This window comes from Trichoplusia ni, chromosome 7 (genome assembly GCF_003590095.1).
Source record: "Trichoplusia ni isolate ovarian cell line Hi5 chromosome 7, tn1, whole genome shotgun sequence".
NCBI lineage: Eukaryota > Metazoa > Arthropoda > Insecta > Lepidoptera > Noctuidae > Trichoplusia > Trichoplusia ni.
The window spans coordinates 5986797-6005801 of NC_039484.1; the positions used below are offsets into that span (position 1 = coordinate 5986797).

The following is a 19005-nucleotide window of genomic DNA, read 5'->3' on the forward strand; positions in this document are numbered from 1 at the left end:
CCGTATATAAGAAAGTTTAATAATAGTACTTAAGCTAAACTCAGTGAGGTTGTATGTCTACTGACGCGGAGAAACGAAAAATGAATAATTATGTTGAAGAGTATGCCAAATTGAAAAAGGCATTGATATGGCATGGAGCTCAGACTGAAACAATTTTATTGGTCAAAATTAACACAGCTCTGAAGCTCTCCTTTCCATTTCTCCCTTTATATCTCCACAACATCAGACATACAACCACAATAATAATTTAAATTATTTAATTACAATTAAGATTTACTTAAACATAGTGACGCATCGTTTGTATGTCGTGTGTAAGGGATTAATGCACAAGAATATGGTGAAAGCTGCAGTGAAAATTATGACACCTAAAGTAACTTCAGCACCGACCCAGTTCCTGAAGGCGTTTTTGTCAAAGCCGTAGCAGAGGCTAGTGCTGGCCGTGACGAAGGCGACCATGCCGAAGAGTATGTGACTGATTTTGGACAGAGAGGGAGGAATGAATATCCGTCTTAACGGAGTAGCGTATAGAGCGGCGACGCCTGTGACAAGGTTCACCACTGTGAACACCATGGCGACGAGACCTGAAATCAGAGATGATTTATTTGAATTTTATGTATTAAATTGTACCAAGACGGATTTAACGCTATGAGTATTCTCTATCAATCAACCAAATAGGAAAGCTATGTCTGATAAATGGGAAATTTTAAGATTTCATGCCAAGCTTACAGCTTAATTGATAGTTGTTATTCTGGGCAAAGAAAAACCCGGAGTCCTGTAAAATATAAACAGTCGTCTTTTGTAGTTTTGATTTGTGTGTCACTGGCACACAAAATAAAGTAAAACAATTGAACGAACACATAGTGCCGCGTGCACAGATGAGGTATCTGTAGGTACATCATGTTATGACAAGTTAATTCCATCATGAATGAAACCATTTCAGTCGACCAATAGATAAGATATGTCTATTTGATCATCCGGAGTCGAATCGAATGAAATGCTCAGGCTGTTTGTTGAATAAAAGATGATAATATTTTCCTCTTCATTTTCAAATTCGATTGTTAGTATACAATTTTTTTCTCTAGCCCACTGTGTCCCACTGCTGGGCAAAGGCCTCCCCCAAATCCTTCCACGACTCTCTATTCTGGGCCGCATGGAACCAGCCTGCACGGTAAGCGTTAAGGTCGTCTCGCCACCGCTTCCTAGGTCGCCCACGACCTGGGAAGCGGTCAATACAAATGAAATATATTATCATCATTGTCTTTCCCTAACTATGTTGAGGTCTGCCAGACTTTTAATATTAGACCCATAACGTCTGTCAAAGATGTGTAAATAACAGCCAGGACCGACGAAAAGCGTACCTTCCGAAATATGGATTAACTTGTTATAACGTAGATGGTTACCCATACCCTAGTTTTGCTCAACCGATTATGGTTAACAAATGCGTTCAACGATGAAAGAGCATATCTATGATTCAAGAACATATACACACCTAGTTTTCCATGCAGGGTATTGAAGTTAACATTTTTATAGAGCATGACAATGATGCTGCCAGCGATTGCCAATACTGAGCCCATCAAAGCCAAGACCCAGTGAACTCGGCGCTTGTTCACTGTGTTCAGATCTGCGGACCAGGTGTTGTACGGGCAAAGGCCAAGGAACGATTGCCCCATCAGCAGTTGGTACTGAAATGAGAAAATTAAACAAATTAAGAATAATAATGGTTAAGAGAACTTAGGTACTATGGATGTTTATCTTTATTTAAATAAGGTGTTTAATGAACTTTCCCAAATATATTTATTCTTTGGGACGAACAGTCATCAGCAAGCTTGTAAGATGCGTCTAAAGGTTTAAAGTGTGCGTTGGACGCGTAGCAATTGACGTTATTTTTTTTCTTTTTTTTTTTTTAAAACAATTCCCGCACTAAGGAATTTAATCCTTGTGTCGCGGGGCGTTTTACAAACATACTAATTACATTCACAATGACACCCAGACTCAGAACAAGCATTTGTGGATCACACAAATACTTGTCCTACGCGGGGATCGAACCCACGACACGACACGCACAGTGATTTTGGCGTAGTGACTTCAACCGCTCGGCTATCCGTGCATCAAATCATAGTACGGTGGAAAGCGTGATTGCAGCTCAATTATTTGAATATTTTTAAATTAAATCTGAAATGCATTGAATTCTCTTCATAAAGACACTGTTGTAAAAAGATAACTATAAGATTTAGCCTTTTAAAGTTTCCTTAAAAAAGTTCCTAGTAACTACTATATTATTAGTGAAAGAATAATTGGACCTTTTTTAATATATCAATTTCACTCAATCCCTATCAAACAGAAGAACTAAATTCGTACTAAAACTACAGCAAACGTCTATTCAAACAGTTAATTTCAACATATGAACATTGGCCAAATAGAAAATTCAGGAAATAATAAATGATATTCGATACTTTTCGATAAGGGCAGTTTAATCATACGGTAATGACGTCATCGTGAAAAGGGATTAAGCATTAAATTAGACACCGACTGATAATTTTTTGATACGTCTGTATATGATATCTAGCACGTAGCGATATAATCAAGATAATACTTGAATGAGAGTTAAATTGTAAATCAAAAAGGCGATATGTTTTATGTCCTGTTAATACTAAAATTATTATTTTATTGGTTTACTTAAAAAACTGGTCAAGGGCGAGTCACTGGATAAATTGAGAGTTCTGCAAAAAAGACTAAAGAAAAACGAATTAAGGGACAGAAAGACACAAACAAATTTTTGCCCTTCGGGTGCAGAACTGGGCATCTCGCAGTAAAAGACTTTATTTCAGTGTTGCGAGGGTTTTGCTACATTCAAATCCTGTACACAGAATACCTTAGATATATTTTTGTGGGGCACATAATGACGATTGATTGTGAACAATAAAAACATTTGATTGATTAGTTAATTACTCAGGCAATAACAAGAATTTGAGGATTACACAAATGCTTGTATTATGTCGAAATCGAAATCGAACCATGTTACGCTTAAATTGTTGCGTTTGATAACAAATGACAAATATATCACTCGGCTCTCCGTTAAGCGTGTTTTCTTCACTATTAAGATATATACATTACTTACAATATATATATTCCTTATCAATAGGTTGAAATTAAGAAATAAGTTAAAATATTTAATTTTACAAAAGTTAGCATATGCTACTAATTCTATTTTTTTCATTTACGGGTACCGAAACTGAAAATTGTATAACTATCACGCTATAGCCCGGTGACATATGGATGGATAAATAGCGAAACTTTTGCATCCTTGTAGAATTTTGGTTTCACCGTTTGGGTGCGGTACCCTAAAAACTAATAATTATCATTATTAGAGTTTGTAATAAATTGATTTATTTTAGTAATGTTGTTAATGATATTTTATATCAAGAATTACATTGCATTTTTTATAGCTACACAAACAAAATCTATACTTAAAGTCCATTTATTTATTTGTGTCATACGTATAATTGTTAGATTTTTTCTATCCCTTGTTTTCATTCGAGCAGCCGTTAGGACTACAACAATTACACGGCATTGAAATTTATGAGATTATGGGATACTTTAAAAAATTTAAGAACAATATAAGAATAATATTCTGCAATATGTAATAGATTTATAATAATACTAGCTATTCGCCCGCGTCGAGGTCGGTTATATCGCGTTTCCAAGAGAATTCTTCAGAAGTCCGGGATAAAAACTATCCTATGTTCTTTCTCAAGGTCAACTGTATCTCTGTACCAAATTTCATTAAAATCGGTTCAGTGGTTTTGTCGTGATGCGTAACAGACAGACAGACCGACAGAGTTACTTTCGCATTTATAATATTAGTAGGGATAAATCTGATTTGAAATAATATTCCATAAATCATTTTTATTAATATTTGACCCTTCAGTAAATATCATTGGAGTCATTCATATCAACGTTAGTACTGAGACAGAGGTCACCTATGTACAAACTCTCTCTAGTTAGTGTTGCCATTATTAGGCCGCGTCGGTGCATTTCCTTCCATCATTATCTATTTCGTGATAACTGTTGGCTCCTTCAATAGGTCAAGATCTCAACCTACTTTTTTGTGTATTGTAATTAACGCGATCGCCACTTTCTTTTCTTTTCGTTCTTTTTCTTTTTTAAATAATTTAGTCTGCAAATGGGATAGACGTCATCACATTTACATGTATTTTTTTTAAGCTAGCTGGAGTCGAAATTTCCTAGCTGGCGAACCTGAGAAGAAGCGTCGAAACAAACTGGCCAGGACCTCTGCGGTGGCCAATCAGTTATTTTCACAGATTTGGTATTGATGTTTTTTTAAAAAAAATTGCGATTTGATACTGGCCTGCAAATATTAAAATATCATTGAAAAGTATCTTTCGAAATACAGAAGGAAAGAAGATTGAAGATACTTTACCCGTGTCTCGGTAGCGATAACATGCATATTATATGCTTATTAAATGATAAATAATATCGATTACTCATAATTAATTCAGGAAGAAGATTCTTATCATATATCTGTTATATTCAAATATATCTTATAGATAGCATTGTTATACTCGTGTATTTATTAAAATTTGCAGCTACTTTATAATAGCCATTATTTTTTTCACAATGTGTACTCTAACAAAATATTCTATGTTTTACTTACCCCAGGTACACATAAGACAATATGTAAATAAATAGCCCCAGAAGTATTGGAAAAGGCATACAGCATCGGGATAGCCACAACAATGCCCATTAGTAAATGCAGGAACACATTATAAGAGGCCACAGTCGCCTTAAAGCCTTTGCTTTCAAAATTAATCGGTTTGTGTACCATTTTGAAAATTTCGTTAAAAATTAAATATATCACAGATTTTTATCACAGTCTTGGAGTAACCGATATATGTTGTCGTTATTTTTATTGTGCACTCAAACTCTCTGATCGCTCATACTGAACTGTCATATTTATATCAGCCGCTAAAATGTGTAAAGATTACGGTTTATCGGAGTATTCCGATTAAATAGGGATAGTACTGAATTTGCACGAGCGATGTAGACGGTTCCGTCCTTCTTAAAACATTTACTAAGGTACTTTAGCAGTTTAAGGTCAAAAATAGTTTATTTTACTTAAATCAAATGAAAAATACTTAAGGTAAACTTAGTACTAGTTACTTATTACTACCAAATAGTACTGAGCACAAATTCATGTTTTTTTGTACATAGGAAATAAGTTTGAACATTAACGAATACTGACAGTATGGATCTAAAAGTTTATCAATTTGCCCTTTATTCATTTTTTTAATATCCTCATCATTAGAGATACAACCTTAATGTCTAATGAATTACAAATATCATTTACTTAAGTGCAGTAATAACTCTCTTGTACGTCGTGTAGACAGGATTGATACATAATAATCCAGTGAAGATTCCAGTCAAAATAATACAGGCGAACGCTGCGTCTGCGCCGATCCAGTTCTTGAAGGTGCTCTTATCATAGCTGTAGCAAAGACTGACACCAGATGTGACGAAGGCAGCCAAACCGAAGACGAGGTGAGTGATCTTGGAGAGAAAGGGAGGGATCCATATCTTTTTAAATGCTGTGGTGTACAAAGCAGCGACGCCAGTGAAGAGGTTTACCATTGTGAATACAAGGGCGACCAGACCTGAAATCATAGTAGAGAATATTGATTAAGAACTTTATTTATGTAGGAATGCTTTGCTTAAAAATGTATAGAACATAACATGATATAGATGAACTAAAATCGTCGACAAACGAGTTCTTAGAGAAGATTCCATTAAAAAATAAATAGAATTGAAGACACAAAAGGAAATATACATACCAAATTTTCCATGCATACTGTAAAAGTTACTGCTTTTTAACACCATGATATAGAAACTGCCGACAATAACTAATATCGAGCTAAGCAAAGCCAAGATCCAGTGAGCTCGACGCTTCTCCACAGTATTAAGTTCTGTAGACCAGGAGTTGTACGGGGCAAGACCAAGAAACGATTGCCCCATCAAAAGTTGAAACTGAAAAGGAAAATGGAATTAATAAAAACCGGTTACGGACAGTGTTGCCTCAATAGTAGGCTTCGATTTTACCCCTACGGAATCCTAAAAAGTAATATCTTGAACGGAGTTTAAATATAGCATTACTTTCGTTATAGATGGGCAGTGATCATCGTGCTCTTAAGGTGTTTGCATGATGGTTATCAGCTGGGCTCCGGTCAAGGATAAGCCTATCTCTGCCTTCTGTCCTCTAAAGAAATCGCGGCTGTTCATGCGATTATTGCTCAACTTTAGTAACACTTTTGCAACAGTGGAAGCAAGTCGCCTGCAGTGCTGCACCGCACTGCACAAATAGCCCATTGTACGCGATGTGTCGTTTGGACCCCGAGTAGGACAAGCATTTTTGTGATCCACAATGTTTGTTCTGAGTCTGGGTGTTTTGGTAATGTTTTTTGCAACTCCGCGAGATCAGGATTTAATTCTTCCGTATTTTAAAAAATCTCTTAACTTGAGAAGTGTGCAAAAGTGTCATAAAAGACACGGGTGCATAAAAAAATCAAACTAAAAGTGACTGGACTTAAAATCATTATTATTTTTTATTTTTTACTAAATATGTTGACATTATCGCGTTTCGTAATTCATCAAGCTAGGTAGTGGTGATAGCAGCATTGTCAATTACATCGCATTTTTTTTTTAGATATTGAATCGTGTCATTTATGACGTAGTTGTAAGTACACGGGTTTTTCGTGATACATTTCATTACAATTCGTATTGTAACAAGGTTACATTTTATCTAAGTTATTTATCACACGTATCAAGATAAAAGCCGGCCATGTGTGAGACTGAATCGCGTTCTAAGGGTTCTGTACAATTATCTAATAGAAATCCCATCAAGTGCAGTGGGTTCCGCAGACATCATCAAAATCCCTAATTTAATATTTAGCACTTATTTAGGCTTACTACGACGAATTAAGCGGTGTATAGCGCCTTTTCTTGCACAAAGAGAATGATCTACATACTACTTCAATGATACAGTAAACAATAATATCAGTATAATATTGCATTTCTTTTTAGTCACCGGATAACTTCCCACGTGGAGCCCTTGTTGAGAATTTAATGGAAAGTATGTGACCTTAAGTCTATGGGAGCATAGTTATGAACATTACTAATTCGATCTTATTGCTTGGTATTTTTGCTATAGCTTTTACTTTTACACGTTCCATGCCAAGGCAGGCAAGTACTAGCATAGGTAACCTTTTTAATTTTACAAATATTCTCTAAAGTATCCTACGGCACTACTGACACACGGTGAATTAAAACATCGTGAGACGACCTGGATTCCAAATATTGAAATCTGAAATCGACAACCTGCTAACGGGATCAATGCTTCAACCTTCGTTGTATAGAAAGAGGTACACAGAACTACAGAACCGTGTGTACGTATATAGGATGGTATGAATATTATTATAGAAAAGGAATATTATCATAAATATCGTATAATATAATATAATATATTATAATTATGTTCAATTTGTTTGATAGTGCTAATTAAAATAATGTTTGACATTTATAACACTCACTGGGCTAATTAGAAATAATAGGTTATTTACGCTAAAATTCATCAAGGCATAAAATGTTTAATTATTATTGTAGCCTTTTGGCGGATAATGTTTTTCTGTTGCCGCTTGACAAAAAATATTTAACATAAATATTGAGGTTAAGCAACGAATGTTATGGTCAAAATTTATTGATGGGTCACATAAACAATTGAGCTAGGTACCAACAAATTATTTGTCAACGAATTGTTTTTTCTCAACCAAATTAGTACAGAATCCTAAGTGTCGCGAATCCGATTTGTACTTTACCGGTTCTTCAAAACTGTGTTGTGTATATACTATGAGGTTAGTGTGAAATCGAAACAAGTATTTAAGCATTCAAGAAACAATGTTATCATTACATTACATTACATCTCATTTTTATACATGAAAATATGAAACCAGGTAGCAAGACTTTTGAAAATTAAGAAACGATTTGTTAGATTTGGTTTCAGACAAAGGGACAGGTGTTTTACTTACCCCAGGCACCAATAATAGGATATGCAGATAAACATGGTTTGACTGATTTTCTTTAACAAAGGAGAAGGCGTAGACTAGTGGTATGGCCACAATTATTCCCGTAAGCACGTGAAGAAACACATTGTATGAGAACATAGACACTTTAAAGCTCTTGCCTTCAAAATTAAAAGGCTTTTGCACCATTTTGACTATTCAAAAATGTATCACAGATTATTATCACAGACTTTCTGCTCTCGAAATATGTTGTCTTTCTTATTGAGTGTTCTTTTCGAACGATTCCATTAAATACTCAATTTTATATCAGCCGTTTAAAAGTTGAAAGATTAGGTTTGTTTTATCAGAACAATATGATTAGCAGCATCTTATATTGTTACAAAGCCGATTACTGATGAATAGGTATAAATAAAAGAAATTTATCTGAATGTTTACTATTAATTTTAAGATTAGGAAGATGAATGCAACGCTTATTACAAATAAAATCTGTTATTGATTTGAATTTTTCATTGATTCGTAATAGACATTTAGTTAGTTTAGCATTTTTAACATTATTTTAATTTTCGTTAAGTATTTTTTTTATCTATACTCTATACTAATATATAAAGCTGAAGAGTTTGTTTGTTTGTTTGAACGCGCTAATCTCAGGAATTACTAGTCCAAATTGAAAAATTCTTTTTGTGTTGAATAGACCATTAATCGAGGAAGGCTTTATGCTATAAACCATCACACTACGACTAATAGGAGCGAAGATACAATGGAAAATGTGGAAAAGGCAGGGCAGGTATAAATCAAAACTCATATCTTCTACCCACGGGGCCGAAGTCGCGGGCAACAGCTAGTAATATAATAAAGGCAAAAGTTCATGGTCACAGGATTAGACAATTTTTATTTTTTTAGTTTTTTTTTTGGTAAACCAAATAGTTCATCTCTTAAAGAATTTGGTATAAACATTAAATCGAAGGTAGTACCGCGGAATACAGCTAGTAGAATCATTAGTAGAAAGTTGATTGTTGCGTATGCGAGCCAAATTACACTTTATTGTGATGCACTAGAGTCGATAGATAACTGCACTCCAGATGTGATCCTCCTTTATTATATTTATATATGTTCCATAATATATTTTATCAGTATATAAAACATAATAAAAATTGTCATATTAAACAATTAAGTCTGATATTCTCTTGAAATATCATTATAATGAAATAAATGGTAGATAGGTATATGAAGGTTATCTTGGTTTATTTAAAAAAAATCTTTCTATCTGTTGGTATGGGCAAGTTTTTCGAATATATTGGGTTATACAGCGAGAACCAACAATCCTGAACCAGGAGAACAATAGGTTTCTGCATATAGTTCGGTATGGTAATTTGCTTGAAGTCTTGAGAAATACGCCTTAATTAGACATAGTTCTTACATTAATGTGTGTTGCTAATAGTTTATGTCTGTATACCATTTAATGACTATCTCAGTTTCTATACAAAAACAGCTCTAAGTAAAAGGTGGCAGCGATGTATATCTCACAACCTATATGAATAAAAATTGCATGTCCATAATGAATGGTATTGAAGAAAAAGAAGGATTGTGAGAAGTGAAACAATATGCGTGATTTCCACCGCATGTCAGATGTTTGATATTATTTTTACAGCTCCAAGGAGCGTAGAATATATTTATTTAAATGTAATTTCGTCTATACGTTTCTACGAAATTCTAAAAAAACAAATGCTTTTTACAGGGATACCTACGTGATGATACAAAGGTTCTCTATTGATCTAACAGATAAAAGAAAACAACTAATAACGTTTTTTCTCCCAAAGTAACTGCATTTTAATCTGATTACAATTGAAAGTTCGCTAATTCTTAATAAACACACCACACCATCACATTCTAAGGGACTTAACTCCATTAGTTGGAACCAAAACAGTTAGCGTTAAATATGCAAACCACACTTGACCTGCATTTCAATAGCCCTTTCAAACCTTACTCAACATGAATAGGATTAATAATGAATTACGTACAATTGATTGATCTCTATGAGCGTCGAATTAAACCTGTTAACGATCCTCAATTTCATTGTGTTATAATAATATCGTAAATGCTCTAATGTTCATAATGCAATTACTATTATAAAACACAATGCCGATATAAATAATGAAATGCTTAAAACAAATGCAAATGTAGACGATTAATTAGGTTTATTCAATAATGCAATTTATTCAATTAAATTAACTTGTACTGATTAATAATTGAATACACGTTAGAGTTCTTTCATTAGCAAAATTACAATTGTATACATTTAAACGTTACATAAGTATAGCTTACAAGACTGTGAAAATAACAGGCTGAAGTTTCAGTACACTTCTAAACCACCGAGTGACAACTGGTCTGTGACAACAGACAACCGAATAATCGTGACATTTGGTATTTATGCTCAGAGTTTTTGCAGGTATTGCACCCCCCCCACATAAAACATCACATTCTTCGCAATAACAATGGATTCTATGATATGATGACTGGCCTGTTGGTCTAGTGGTGAGTGACCCTGACTGCTATACCGGAGGTCGTGGGTTCGATTCCCACCCAGAACAAATGTTTGTGTGATGAGCAAGATTATTTGTTCTGTGTCTGGGTGTAATTTATCTATAATATGTATGTATTTAGAAATATATAAGTAAGTTTATCAGTTATCTGGTTACCATAACACAAGTTCTGCTTAGCTTGGGATCAGATAACCGTGTGTGAGTTGTCCCAGGATATATTATTATTATATTATGATACAGACTAAAGACTCTCTCTTTCACAACTGCAAAGTTATTTTCGTTTTTTTTTGTTTCAGCTCTTAAGGAATCCAGTGAAAAGAGAAGATTTTTGATGACAATGGAAGTTTGACAATTGATTTTCATTATCACCGTTTCAAAATGAATTTCAATAAAAAATATGACACTTAATTGATAAATAAGTGATTTACAGAATAAATGGTCGTAGAGTTTCTTTTCTTTCCATTAACTATTTAATTCACGGTCATTCAAATCGGAACCTAAATAAACTTAGCTCTAGGTTATTTTAACATCTGCGGCTGATTTATGACCTTACTTGAATTATAACTACAGTTCTGGACTGAATTATGGACTTTTTAATATTTATTATTAGTTTTTGAGCAAGAAATGTAAACTCTCAAATAATAATAATCATTGTCACACTAACGGTACTTGTTAGAGTCTGTCAAAATAAATCAAACAAAAATAATGTCGTTACAAAATAAACTTTAATATTAGATGCTTAAGCTAAATTCAGTAAGGTTACACGTCTATTAGTGCACAAAGACCTTTTAATGGGTAATCCAAAACAAATAAATATGACCATGCAGGATAGCCTTCGTTCTGGAAAGCCTGCCAGACAGAAGTCTGAAACTTCTTTCCGCTCGACCCAAAGAGGCTTATTATCGATTCATTTAATAATGCCCCATCCGCAAGCTGATAAGCAATAATATTGGTCAAGATTAACTCAGCCTTGATATCTTTTATTCCTTTCTTTATATTTGCACAATCAACCTTAATCACGAATTAATTACGTAATTTAAATTTACTTAAGTGCAGTCATACATCTCTTGTACGTTGTGTACAAAGGATTGATACATAATAATCCAGTAAAGATTCCAGTCAAAATAATACAGCCTAATGCTGCGTCTGCGCCGATCCAGTTCTTGAAGGCGTTCTTGTCATAGCTGTAGCAGAGGCTGATACCAGATGTGAGGAAGGCAGCCACACCGAAGAGGAGGTGAGTGATCTTGGAGAGAGAGGGGGGAATGCATATCTTCTTAAATGCGTTCGTGTACAGAGCGGCGACGCCAGTGACGAGGTTCACCATTGTAAACACTAGGGCGACGAAACCTGAAATACAGAAAGTAATTGAGATTAAAATAACGTTTGAGCCTTACATTAGCTGCTTGAACAGAAATATATAATAAGATACACTTTATCCCTTGTATGAGGTCGGGAAAGCGAAGAGGATTTCAATATTATTATTGTTCACATGGGTTGCAGTGAACTTGGTCTCAATCATCGACACGTTTAGTTTGAATGCATGTTTAGTTATAAATACATATTTTTTCACAACTTGACGATACATAGTCCTATGCATGGATTTATATGCCTGTTGTGCAAGTTTGATCCTAAAGCGGGCAAAGTACCAATGTGACTATTTCAAAGTTAAATGTACTTTCAAATTTTTAAGACACCATTGACAAAATATGAAAGAAAACATCGTGGGGAAAACTGGATACCAAATATAATCTGAAATCGCTAAAGTGACCAAATGCTCACATCTGCCTCGAAGAGGCAAGTGCCCATCAGTGGAATGTATACCGACAGGTATAATTTTACTAAACAGCATTAATAACGGTAAGTGCATACAAAATACCCACCAAATTTTCCATGCATGGAGGTGAAGTTAACGGATTTGGCTTGCATGACGTAAAAACTGCCGACCATTACTAATATGGTGCTAAGTAAAGCCAAGATCCAGTGAGCTCGGCGCTTTTCAACCGTAGTAAGTTCTGTAGACCAGGAGTTGTACGGGGCGAGACCAAGGAATGATTGCCCCATCAACAGTTGGAACTGAAATGAGTAAAATATAATATTATATTATATAATAAATTACTAAGCAGTTAATAATGCTATCGGAGCAATTAAAAATCTTTGATGTGAAAAAAATAATTTTAAATATTTATACTTGAATGTTAGTCGAAAGTCAACGCACTAGTCTGCCATTAGCGAGTATCTAATTTGCTAAGTTCGTTAAGTTGTTAAGTTCGTTTGTTGATAATGTAATTTGAAAATGTAATAATAATTTATTATTATTTTAGCTTTTTACGATCATAACTTTCGTGAGGCGTATTTAATAATTGTTTATTTCATAACGTTTTACCTACATGTATTTATCGGTATTACCCGACTAATTTCGGATCCACCCGATTTCTTAGTCAAGAGCTGAGGCGGCGCGACTGCGGGGTCGCAAGTCATCTATTTTTTTATTCTAAAAAAATTACGATATTTTACGCTTGCCCTACGTAACAAATGGTATTGCATTATATTACATAATAATCTTAGCTTTTGTACGTGGTGTTGTCTGTTTGGAAATCGGGTATCGCATAATTTTATTGGACTTTTTTGTGATAATAATAAAATCAGTCCTGATTTGAGTGAAAAAATATTTTTAAATCGGTTTTTTAATTTTAAAACTCGACAGCGGCTATACAAAAAACAAATTGCCTACGCACAATCAAATTTGTATCAGTTCTGAAAACAAACCACTTCTTTTTTTGCTGTCGTATAATTTGAGTCGTTTAAATTGTTTTTTTTTATGCAAAAAAATATGAACTAAAAGTAATTATATTTTTCCAAACTCGCGGAAAATAACAAAACAGTCAATCAAGCATTAACCGTTCTAAGAACCTTTTAACAGGTCGTAAAATTATCGGGAAGTACGGATTTAAAGTCTGATTCAATTTTATATAATTATTTTTAATAGACATACTAAAAAATACTTGCTTTTATTTTATTATTACAAAAAAAATAATTGGCCGATTTTAGGTGCTGTCATTTTAAATTTTTATTTTTAAGGGTTTTTTTATTACTAGCAAATAATAAAATTTCAAAGCATAATCAAAACATATTACAATCATTTTGTAAAAGCATTCGATTACATCACTAAGGCTTATGTAATCGTTTTGTTACGTAAACTAGATACATATATTTTGACGATAATAATTACAACATAATATAATAATCTACGCCTAAATATAAACTGCCAGGGGAATCTATCAGTTCACTATTGTTTGCCAACTGTATTGTTTGAAATGATTTTATTTGCCAAAATAATAAATTTAGACTTTGCCAACTGTATTGTTTCTTTTCGACTAATTTTCTTTTGTTAAAGATCCTTTTAAACAATTTTTATCAGAACGAAGTCTGAACTAATTGCTCTAAAACATATCTTGTAGCATATTTTGAAATATTGATTAAATATAATGTCATTAAAAATAAATATTTAAACTAGTAATAATTGTAGTGACAGGAATGTACCGTTGAAAAAATTATAGAAAAAGTGCTCGAAATTTTTGTGTTTTCTGTATAGGTTTTGGGAGAAATAATAGTTCCAACAAATGTTGTTTAAGCAGTTTTATAAAGTGTTCTTCGAAGAAAAAAAAATCGACTTAATATTCGGCCAGAAAGACTGTGGCGAAACGTTAATAATAATAGGGCAAATGGTTACGGGAAAATGAAATTCGATTCAAACGTTTTTCACAATCGGTAAAGACACTATCATAATTAAACTGAAATACATTATTCATTATTTAGAATTAGAAAATACCCACACTCTTATTATACTAGCTAAAATTTATTTGCTTCTACTTACCCCAGGTATCAATAAAAGTATATGAAGGTAAATGGCGAATCCCTGATTATTTTTAACAAAGGAGAAGGCGTAAGCTATAGGTATAGCCACAATAATTCCCATGAACACATGTAGAAACACATTGTACGAGAACATAGACACTTTAAAGCTCTTGCTTTCAAAATTAAACGGTTTTTGCACCATTTTGGAATATTAATTAATTCAAATAAATCACAGGTTTTAATCACAGTTTTTTGCACTCGAAATATGTAGGCAACACTTTAATTGAGCGGTTCCTCTGATTAATTGTTCTAATTGCCCATATTTATATCAGCCTTCCAAAAGTTACATGATTATGTCTTATCGCAGCATTCTGATTAAACCTAGATAATCTTCAAACTTTTGCAGCATCCTGTGTTATTAATTTAAGCGGATTAATGATGAATGGGCAATAAATTAAAAGAATTTATCAATAAATATGAAGATATTCATCTTAGCTTATATATAACTAGTTATTGCCCGCGACTCCGTCCATGTGGACTAAGTTCACAGAGAGAGACAGATAGACGGCGTTACTTCTTCATTGATACAAAAAATGTTTCATATAAACTTTGACACCCCATTTTCCCTTTACAGGCCCTTTTTCTAGTTCAAAAGTAGCCTATGTCCTTCTTCAGGCTCTAGACCATCCGTACATGATCCATACATCCATATCAGTATAATTAGTTCAGTAGTTTTGGCTCCATAGACAGACAGAGATACTTAAAAATGTATGGAAATATGGATTTTATGCTTACATAACTCACATAAAACTAGTTCCGTAGAATAAATCTGTTAAACCATCAAATTAACCAAGTGGTTTATGAGATCTCGAGTGGAGACCGCGTCTCGGCAAACGTAGTGTAGCTAGGACGTCTTCAGTGAGATCAGAGTGATGATCTAGCAAGATGGCTAGCAGCAGCTGGATGCGAGCAGCCGAAGATAGATCTCGATGGTGAACAATTGGGACGGAATACGGCTACGGCATTGGACGAATATGGGCTGATGATGATGATAAACTATCAATTGTATGACCGGACCGATGTCTTGTCTTGTCTAACGTCGGTTTTATTTTTATCATTTGTTTTTATAACGAAAACAGCGATTCATCATCCGTGTAAATTTTAAATGCCTAGATACCACGGTTTGTTATATACAGCCTAGTGACAGACGGACGAATAGACGGACAAACGGCGGAACTTTATTAATATCTGAGCTTAGTTTTTTCCTTTTGGTACAGAACCTTAAAAAATAATAAAGATAAGGAATCGAGACTTGCTTCGTCATTATTGCGCAATATTTAATTCGAAGAAAAAAATTGTAATATCAGATTGGGGAAAAATTCTGTTATCAGCAGTCAATTAAAACAGCTTTAGTTGAACTTTATCTGGATGATTTTCGGCATTCTTCATTTTTTTTTCGCCACGATACATGAATGAATCTAATAGATTACAACATTGCTTAAAAGAAATACGATATATTAAGAAGTTTAATTAGGTACAATACAATTAATCGAGTCTTAAAAGTACGTCCGTCCCGTCTACGTTTAACAGCGCAATGATAACTCCGATATTTTCCCAAGCATTTTGATGTCAATGATGAAGCTTACTTTGGTCACTCTCATAGGGATGAAGGAGAAAGGAAACTCTTACTATATCGTGGAAAATATTATGGAAAGCGAAACAAAAAACAGTAAATACTTCCTACTAAAGTATATTGCGATCATAAGGTGATAAACCATAAAAATAACTCTTTACAATAAAAGCTGAGTGAAAGATAAGGTCGCTAAAAAGAACGTTATGCATTTTGTAGTAATTTGATTTTCTAAAGAATCCCTAATATTATATTCGTTATGCCTTCACGCCAAAAATAATTAACCGATCGACATGAAACCTTGCACACATGTTCTTGGAGAGATTAGAAGTAACATAGGGTGTTTTTACCAACTTAAAAAAAGAGAATTATGCTTATAGCGATATACAACGCGGGCGGAGCCGCGAACGACCGCTAGTAGTAATTAAATCAAAACGTTGATCTCTGTTGGTCAATAATGATGAATACTGGAAAAATAAAAGATTCCTGTGCTAAGGAATTTAATTCTTGTTTCGCAAATGGTTTTTACAAACATCTTACGAATTTAAAGTTATTTCTCATATACATAATATTTTATTTTATCATTGTAATTTGCTTCAGAGGAAGGAGTAAATTACGTGTACTTATGCACAAGCGCCTCAGAGCCGAAGCTTTGCATGCGGTACTGATATACACTGATTTTAAAACCTCACAGGCATCAGACCTCGGCTTTAGGTCTCCTCAATCCCAACTTAGAGCTTCAGGTCTAGCTAGTTTTATGAAAGTAAGCTAGGTTTTTGTAGAAGTGTGACAGCGCACTTTAGCGACGTCTCTGTTCCGCAACTGTATTGGTCTAAGACTAAAATATAGTTTATCAAAGGGTCTAGTGGTAGCCTCCGATTCAATTTTCGTTTCATTTCACTAATCTAGGGGTTTAAGTATGAATGGAGTATGAAATTATCATTTTATTTTAATAGGTAATTCGAATTGTCATAGAACCTTCATAGTATAGATTTTTTTTGTTAAAAAAATGTGGCAATTTTTTGTTTATTAATTTGATAATCTTTTTTTTATTTTGGTTAATTTGATTAGCGACTTGCAGTTGTTTAAAAAAAAGAGTAAAAGTAAAAAAAACAAAGTATTCAATAATTAGCGACATAGTTTAACAGTACTATACTACAATTTTGTATTATTTGTGTTAAATCAATAATAAAAATGGCGACATGATAAGAAGGAACGATCGAATCGTGGTAAGTGATAAAAAGTGAATTATACTACAGATTTCTCCGATCTGATCAAGAAATAACTCAGAATATGTCTACTATGCCACACTCCGTACAAAATAAGCAGTGAAACAACTCCGACTGATGAATGAATCTTCGCCATTGTTGCTCCATAGTAACACGAGATCTCATACTGCAGGAGAACTGCTTGATCTCTACAAGAACTGCAATTTGAAATGCTCCGTATTCACCAGACTTGCCTTCAATGGTCTACCTCCAATGACCTAACATTTTTAGTTCTGTGGCAAAAGCATAAATTACCATTCTTTTAGATGGCAGAATGTACCTACAGATAATGATGGTAAATATTTTGATTGAACAAGAAAGGACATTAAAATTTCCAATACAAATCTATTTTTATATTTTTAAAATGTTTTTTTTAATCCCCTATGGCATAAAGGAACTCGTTACAGTACTCTTAGTGCAAACAGTTTTAGTATCAATTATTGCAGAAGTCTATAGAGCCAAAAAGATTTAATTTTTAGGGTTCCGTACCTCAAAAGGAAAAAACGGAACCCTTATAGGATCACTTTGTTGTCCGTCTGTCCGTCCGTCTGTCCGTCCGTCCGTCCGTCCGTCTGTCAAGACCCTTTTTCTCGGGAACGCGTGGAGGTATGAAGCTGAAATTTATATCAATTACTCAGGTCTACTGTCCTTTGAAGCTGTGAAAAAATCAAACTTCTAAGCCAACGCAATCAAAAGATACAGCCGTTTATGCTGCAAATTTTCGACACTTGCAAGGGAATCAAAACCTACAGGGTGCTTCCCGTGAACTCAGAATCTTGAAATTTGGTACGAAGCAACGTCTTATAGCATAGATAAAGGAAACCATAATTTTTTCGTTATATCACATAATATATATTTTTTTAATAATTTTAAACTTACTACCTATTTCCTCATAAACGCGTAGAGGTATTAAATTGAAATTCATACCAAATACTCAGGTCTATAATACCTTAAGGCTGTAACAAAATCAAACTTCTATGTCAACGCAATCAAAAGAAACAGCAATTTAAGCTGCATATTTTGAAACTCGCAAATACTCGCAAGGGAATCAAAACCTAAAGGGTACTTCCAGTCGACTTAGAATCTTGAAATTTGGCATGAAGCAACGTTTTATAGCACACATAAAGGAAAAATTCCGAAAACCTTAAATTTTTGGTTACATTACAAAATATATAACCTTGCAGGTTTGTACGGAACCCTCGGTGCGCGAGTCCGACTCGCACTTGGCCGGTTTTTTTTCAACTGGAGCTGTGTGAGCATTATATTGATATATGGATGATGTTTCACCAAGCGAATAATTGATATCAAGTAAATTATACAGATAGAAGTAGAAAGTCCCCAATATCAACCATCTGTAATTCACTATTTTGTCCAAGAATTTTTTTTGTGTAGTATCTTATGCGTTGCTACACATCTGAAAATAGTAAATAGTTATGAAACTTGAAACTGATTAAAGACGTCAAATTATTGAAAAAATATGGCGGTCACTTTTTTACTATGCTACGTACATAGACTAATAGCCAATAATCGTTTTCAAATCAAAAGGGAAACGTCTGAAAGATTTGTAACAATTTATGTCACATTTTAGGTACCTATGAAAAAAAAAACAAACAAAAATA

The 19005-nt window shown here is 33.8% G+C and overlaps 2 protein-coding genes across 4 annotated transcripts; both read right to left on the reverse strand.

Annotated features, from left to right (window-relative positions):
• LOC113495782 lies at nucleotides 1-4937 on the reverse strand. Its single transcript, XM_026874716.1, has 3 exons — nucleotides 4676-4937; nucleotides 1490-1682; nucleotides 1-581 (listed from the first exon to the last, which is right to left on the reverse strand). Exons 1-3 carry the CDS (start codon nucleotides 4844-4846, stop codon nucleotides 274-276), a joined length of 672 nt encoding a protein of 223 aa, XP_026730517.1. The 5' UTR covers nucleotides 4847-4937; the 3' UTR covers nucleotides 1-273.
• Nucleotides 4864-15076, reverse strand: LOC113495781 (probable transmembrane ascorbate ferrireductase 4). 3 transcript variants are annotated; one of them, XM_026874714.1, is made up of 3 exons: nucleotides 14508-15071; nucleotides 12514-12706; nucleotides 4864-5672 (listed from the first exon to the last, which is right to left on the reverse strand). In XM_026874714.1, exons 1-3 carry the CDS (start codon nucleotides 14688-14690, stop codon nucleotides 5365-5367), a joined length of 684 nt encoding a protein of 227 aa, XP_026730515.1. In that variant the 5' UTR covers nucleotides 14691-15071; the 3' UTR covers nucleotides 4864-5364. The 3 variants fall into 3 exon arrangements, with proteins under 3 accessions (XP_026730515.1, XP_026730514.1, XP_026730516.1); XM_026874713.1 differs by lacking the exons at nucleotides 12514-12706; nucleotides 14508-15071 and adding exons at nucleotides 5850-6042; nucleotides 8097-8474 and having other exon boundaries at nucleotides 5288-5672; XM_026874715.1 differs by lacking the exon at nucleotides 4864-5672 and adding an exon at nucleotides 11337-11980 and having other exon boundaries at nucleotides 14508-15076.
• Nucleotides 15077-19005: the final 3929 nt, after the last annotated feature.

What these genes read in the sequence shown, in the direction of transcription:
- LOC113495781 (XM_026874714.1), bottom strand. Translation starts at nt 14,690, where the DNA reads ATGGTGCAAAAACCGTTTAATTTTGAAAGCAAGAGCTTTAAAGTGTCT. An exon ending in TACTTTTATTGATACCTGGG is followed by an intron (nt 12,707 to 14,507) that starts GTAAGTAGAAGC and finishes TACTCATTTCAG; the next exon opens with TTCCAACTGTTGATGGGGCA. An exon ending in CTCCATGCATGGAAAATTTG is followed by an intron (nt 5,673 to 12,513) that starts GTGGGTATTTTG and finishes CTATGATTTCAG; the next exon opens with GTCTGGTCGCCCTTGTATTC.
- LOC113495782 (XM_026874716.1), bottom strand. Translation starts at nt 4,846, where the DNA reads ATGGTACACAAACCGATTAATTTTGAAAGCAAAGGCTTTAAGGCGACT. An exon ending in TTGTCTTATGTGTACCTGGG is followed by an intron (nt 1,683 to 4,675) that starts GTAAGTAAAACA and finishes TTCTCATTTCAG; the next exon opens with TACCAACTGCTGATGGGGCA. An exon ending in TACCCTGCATGGAAAACTAG is followed by an intron (nt 582 to 1,489) that starts GTGTGTATATGT and finishes CTCTGATTTCAG; the next exon opens with GTCTCGTCGCCATGGTGTTC.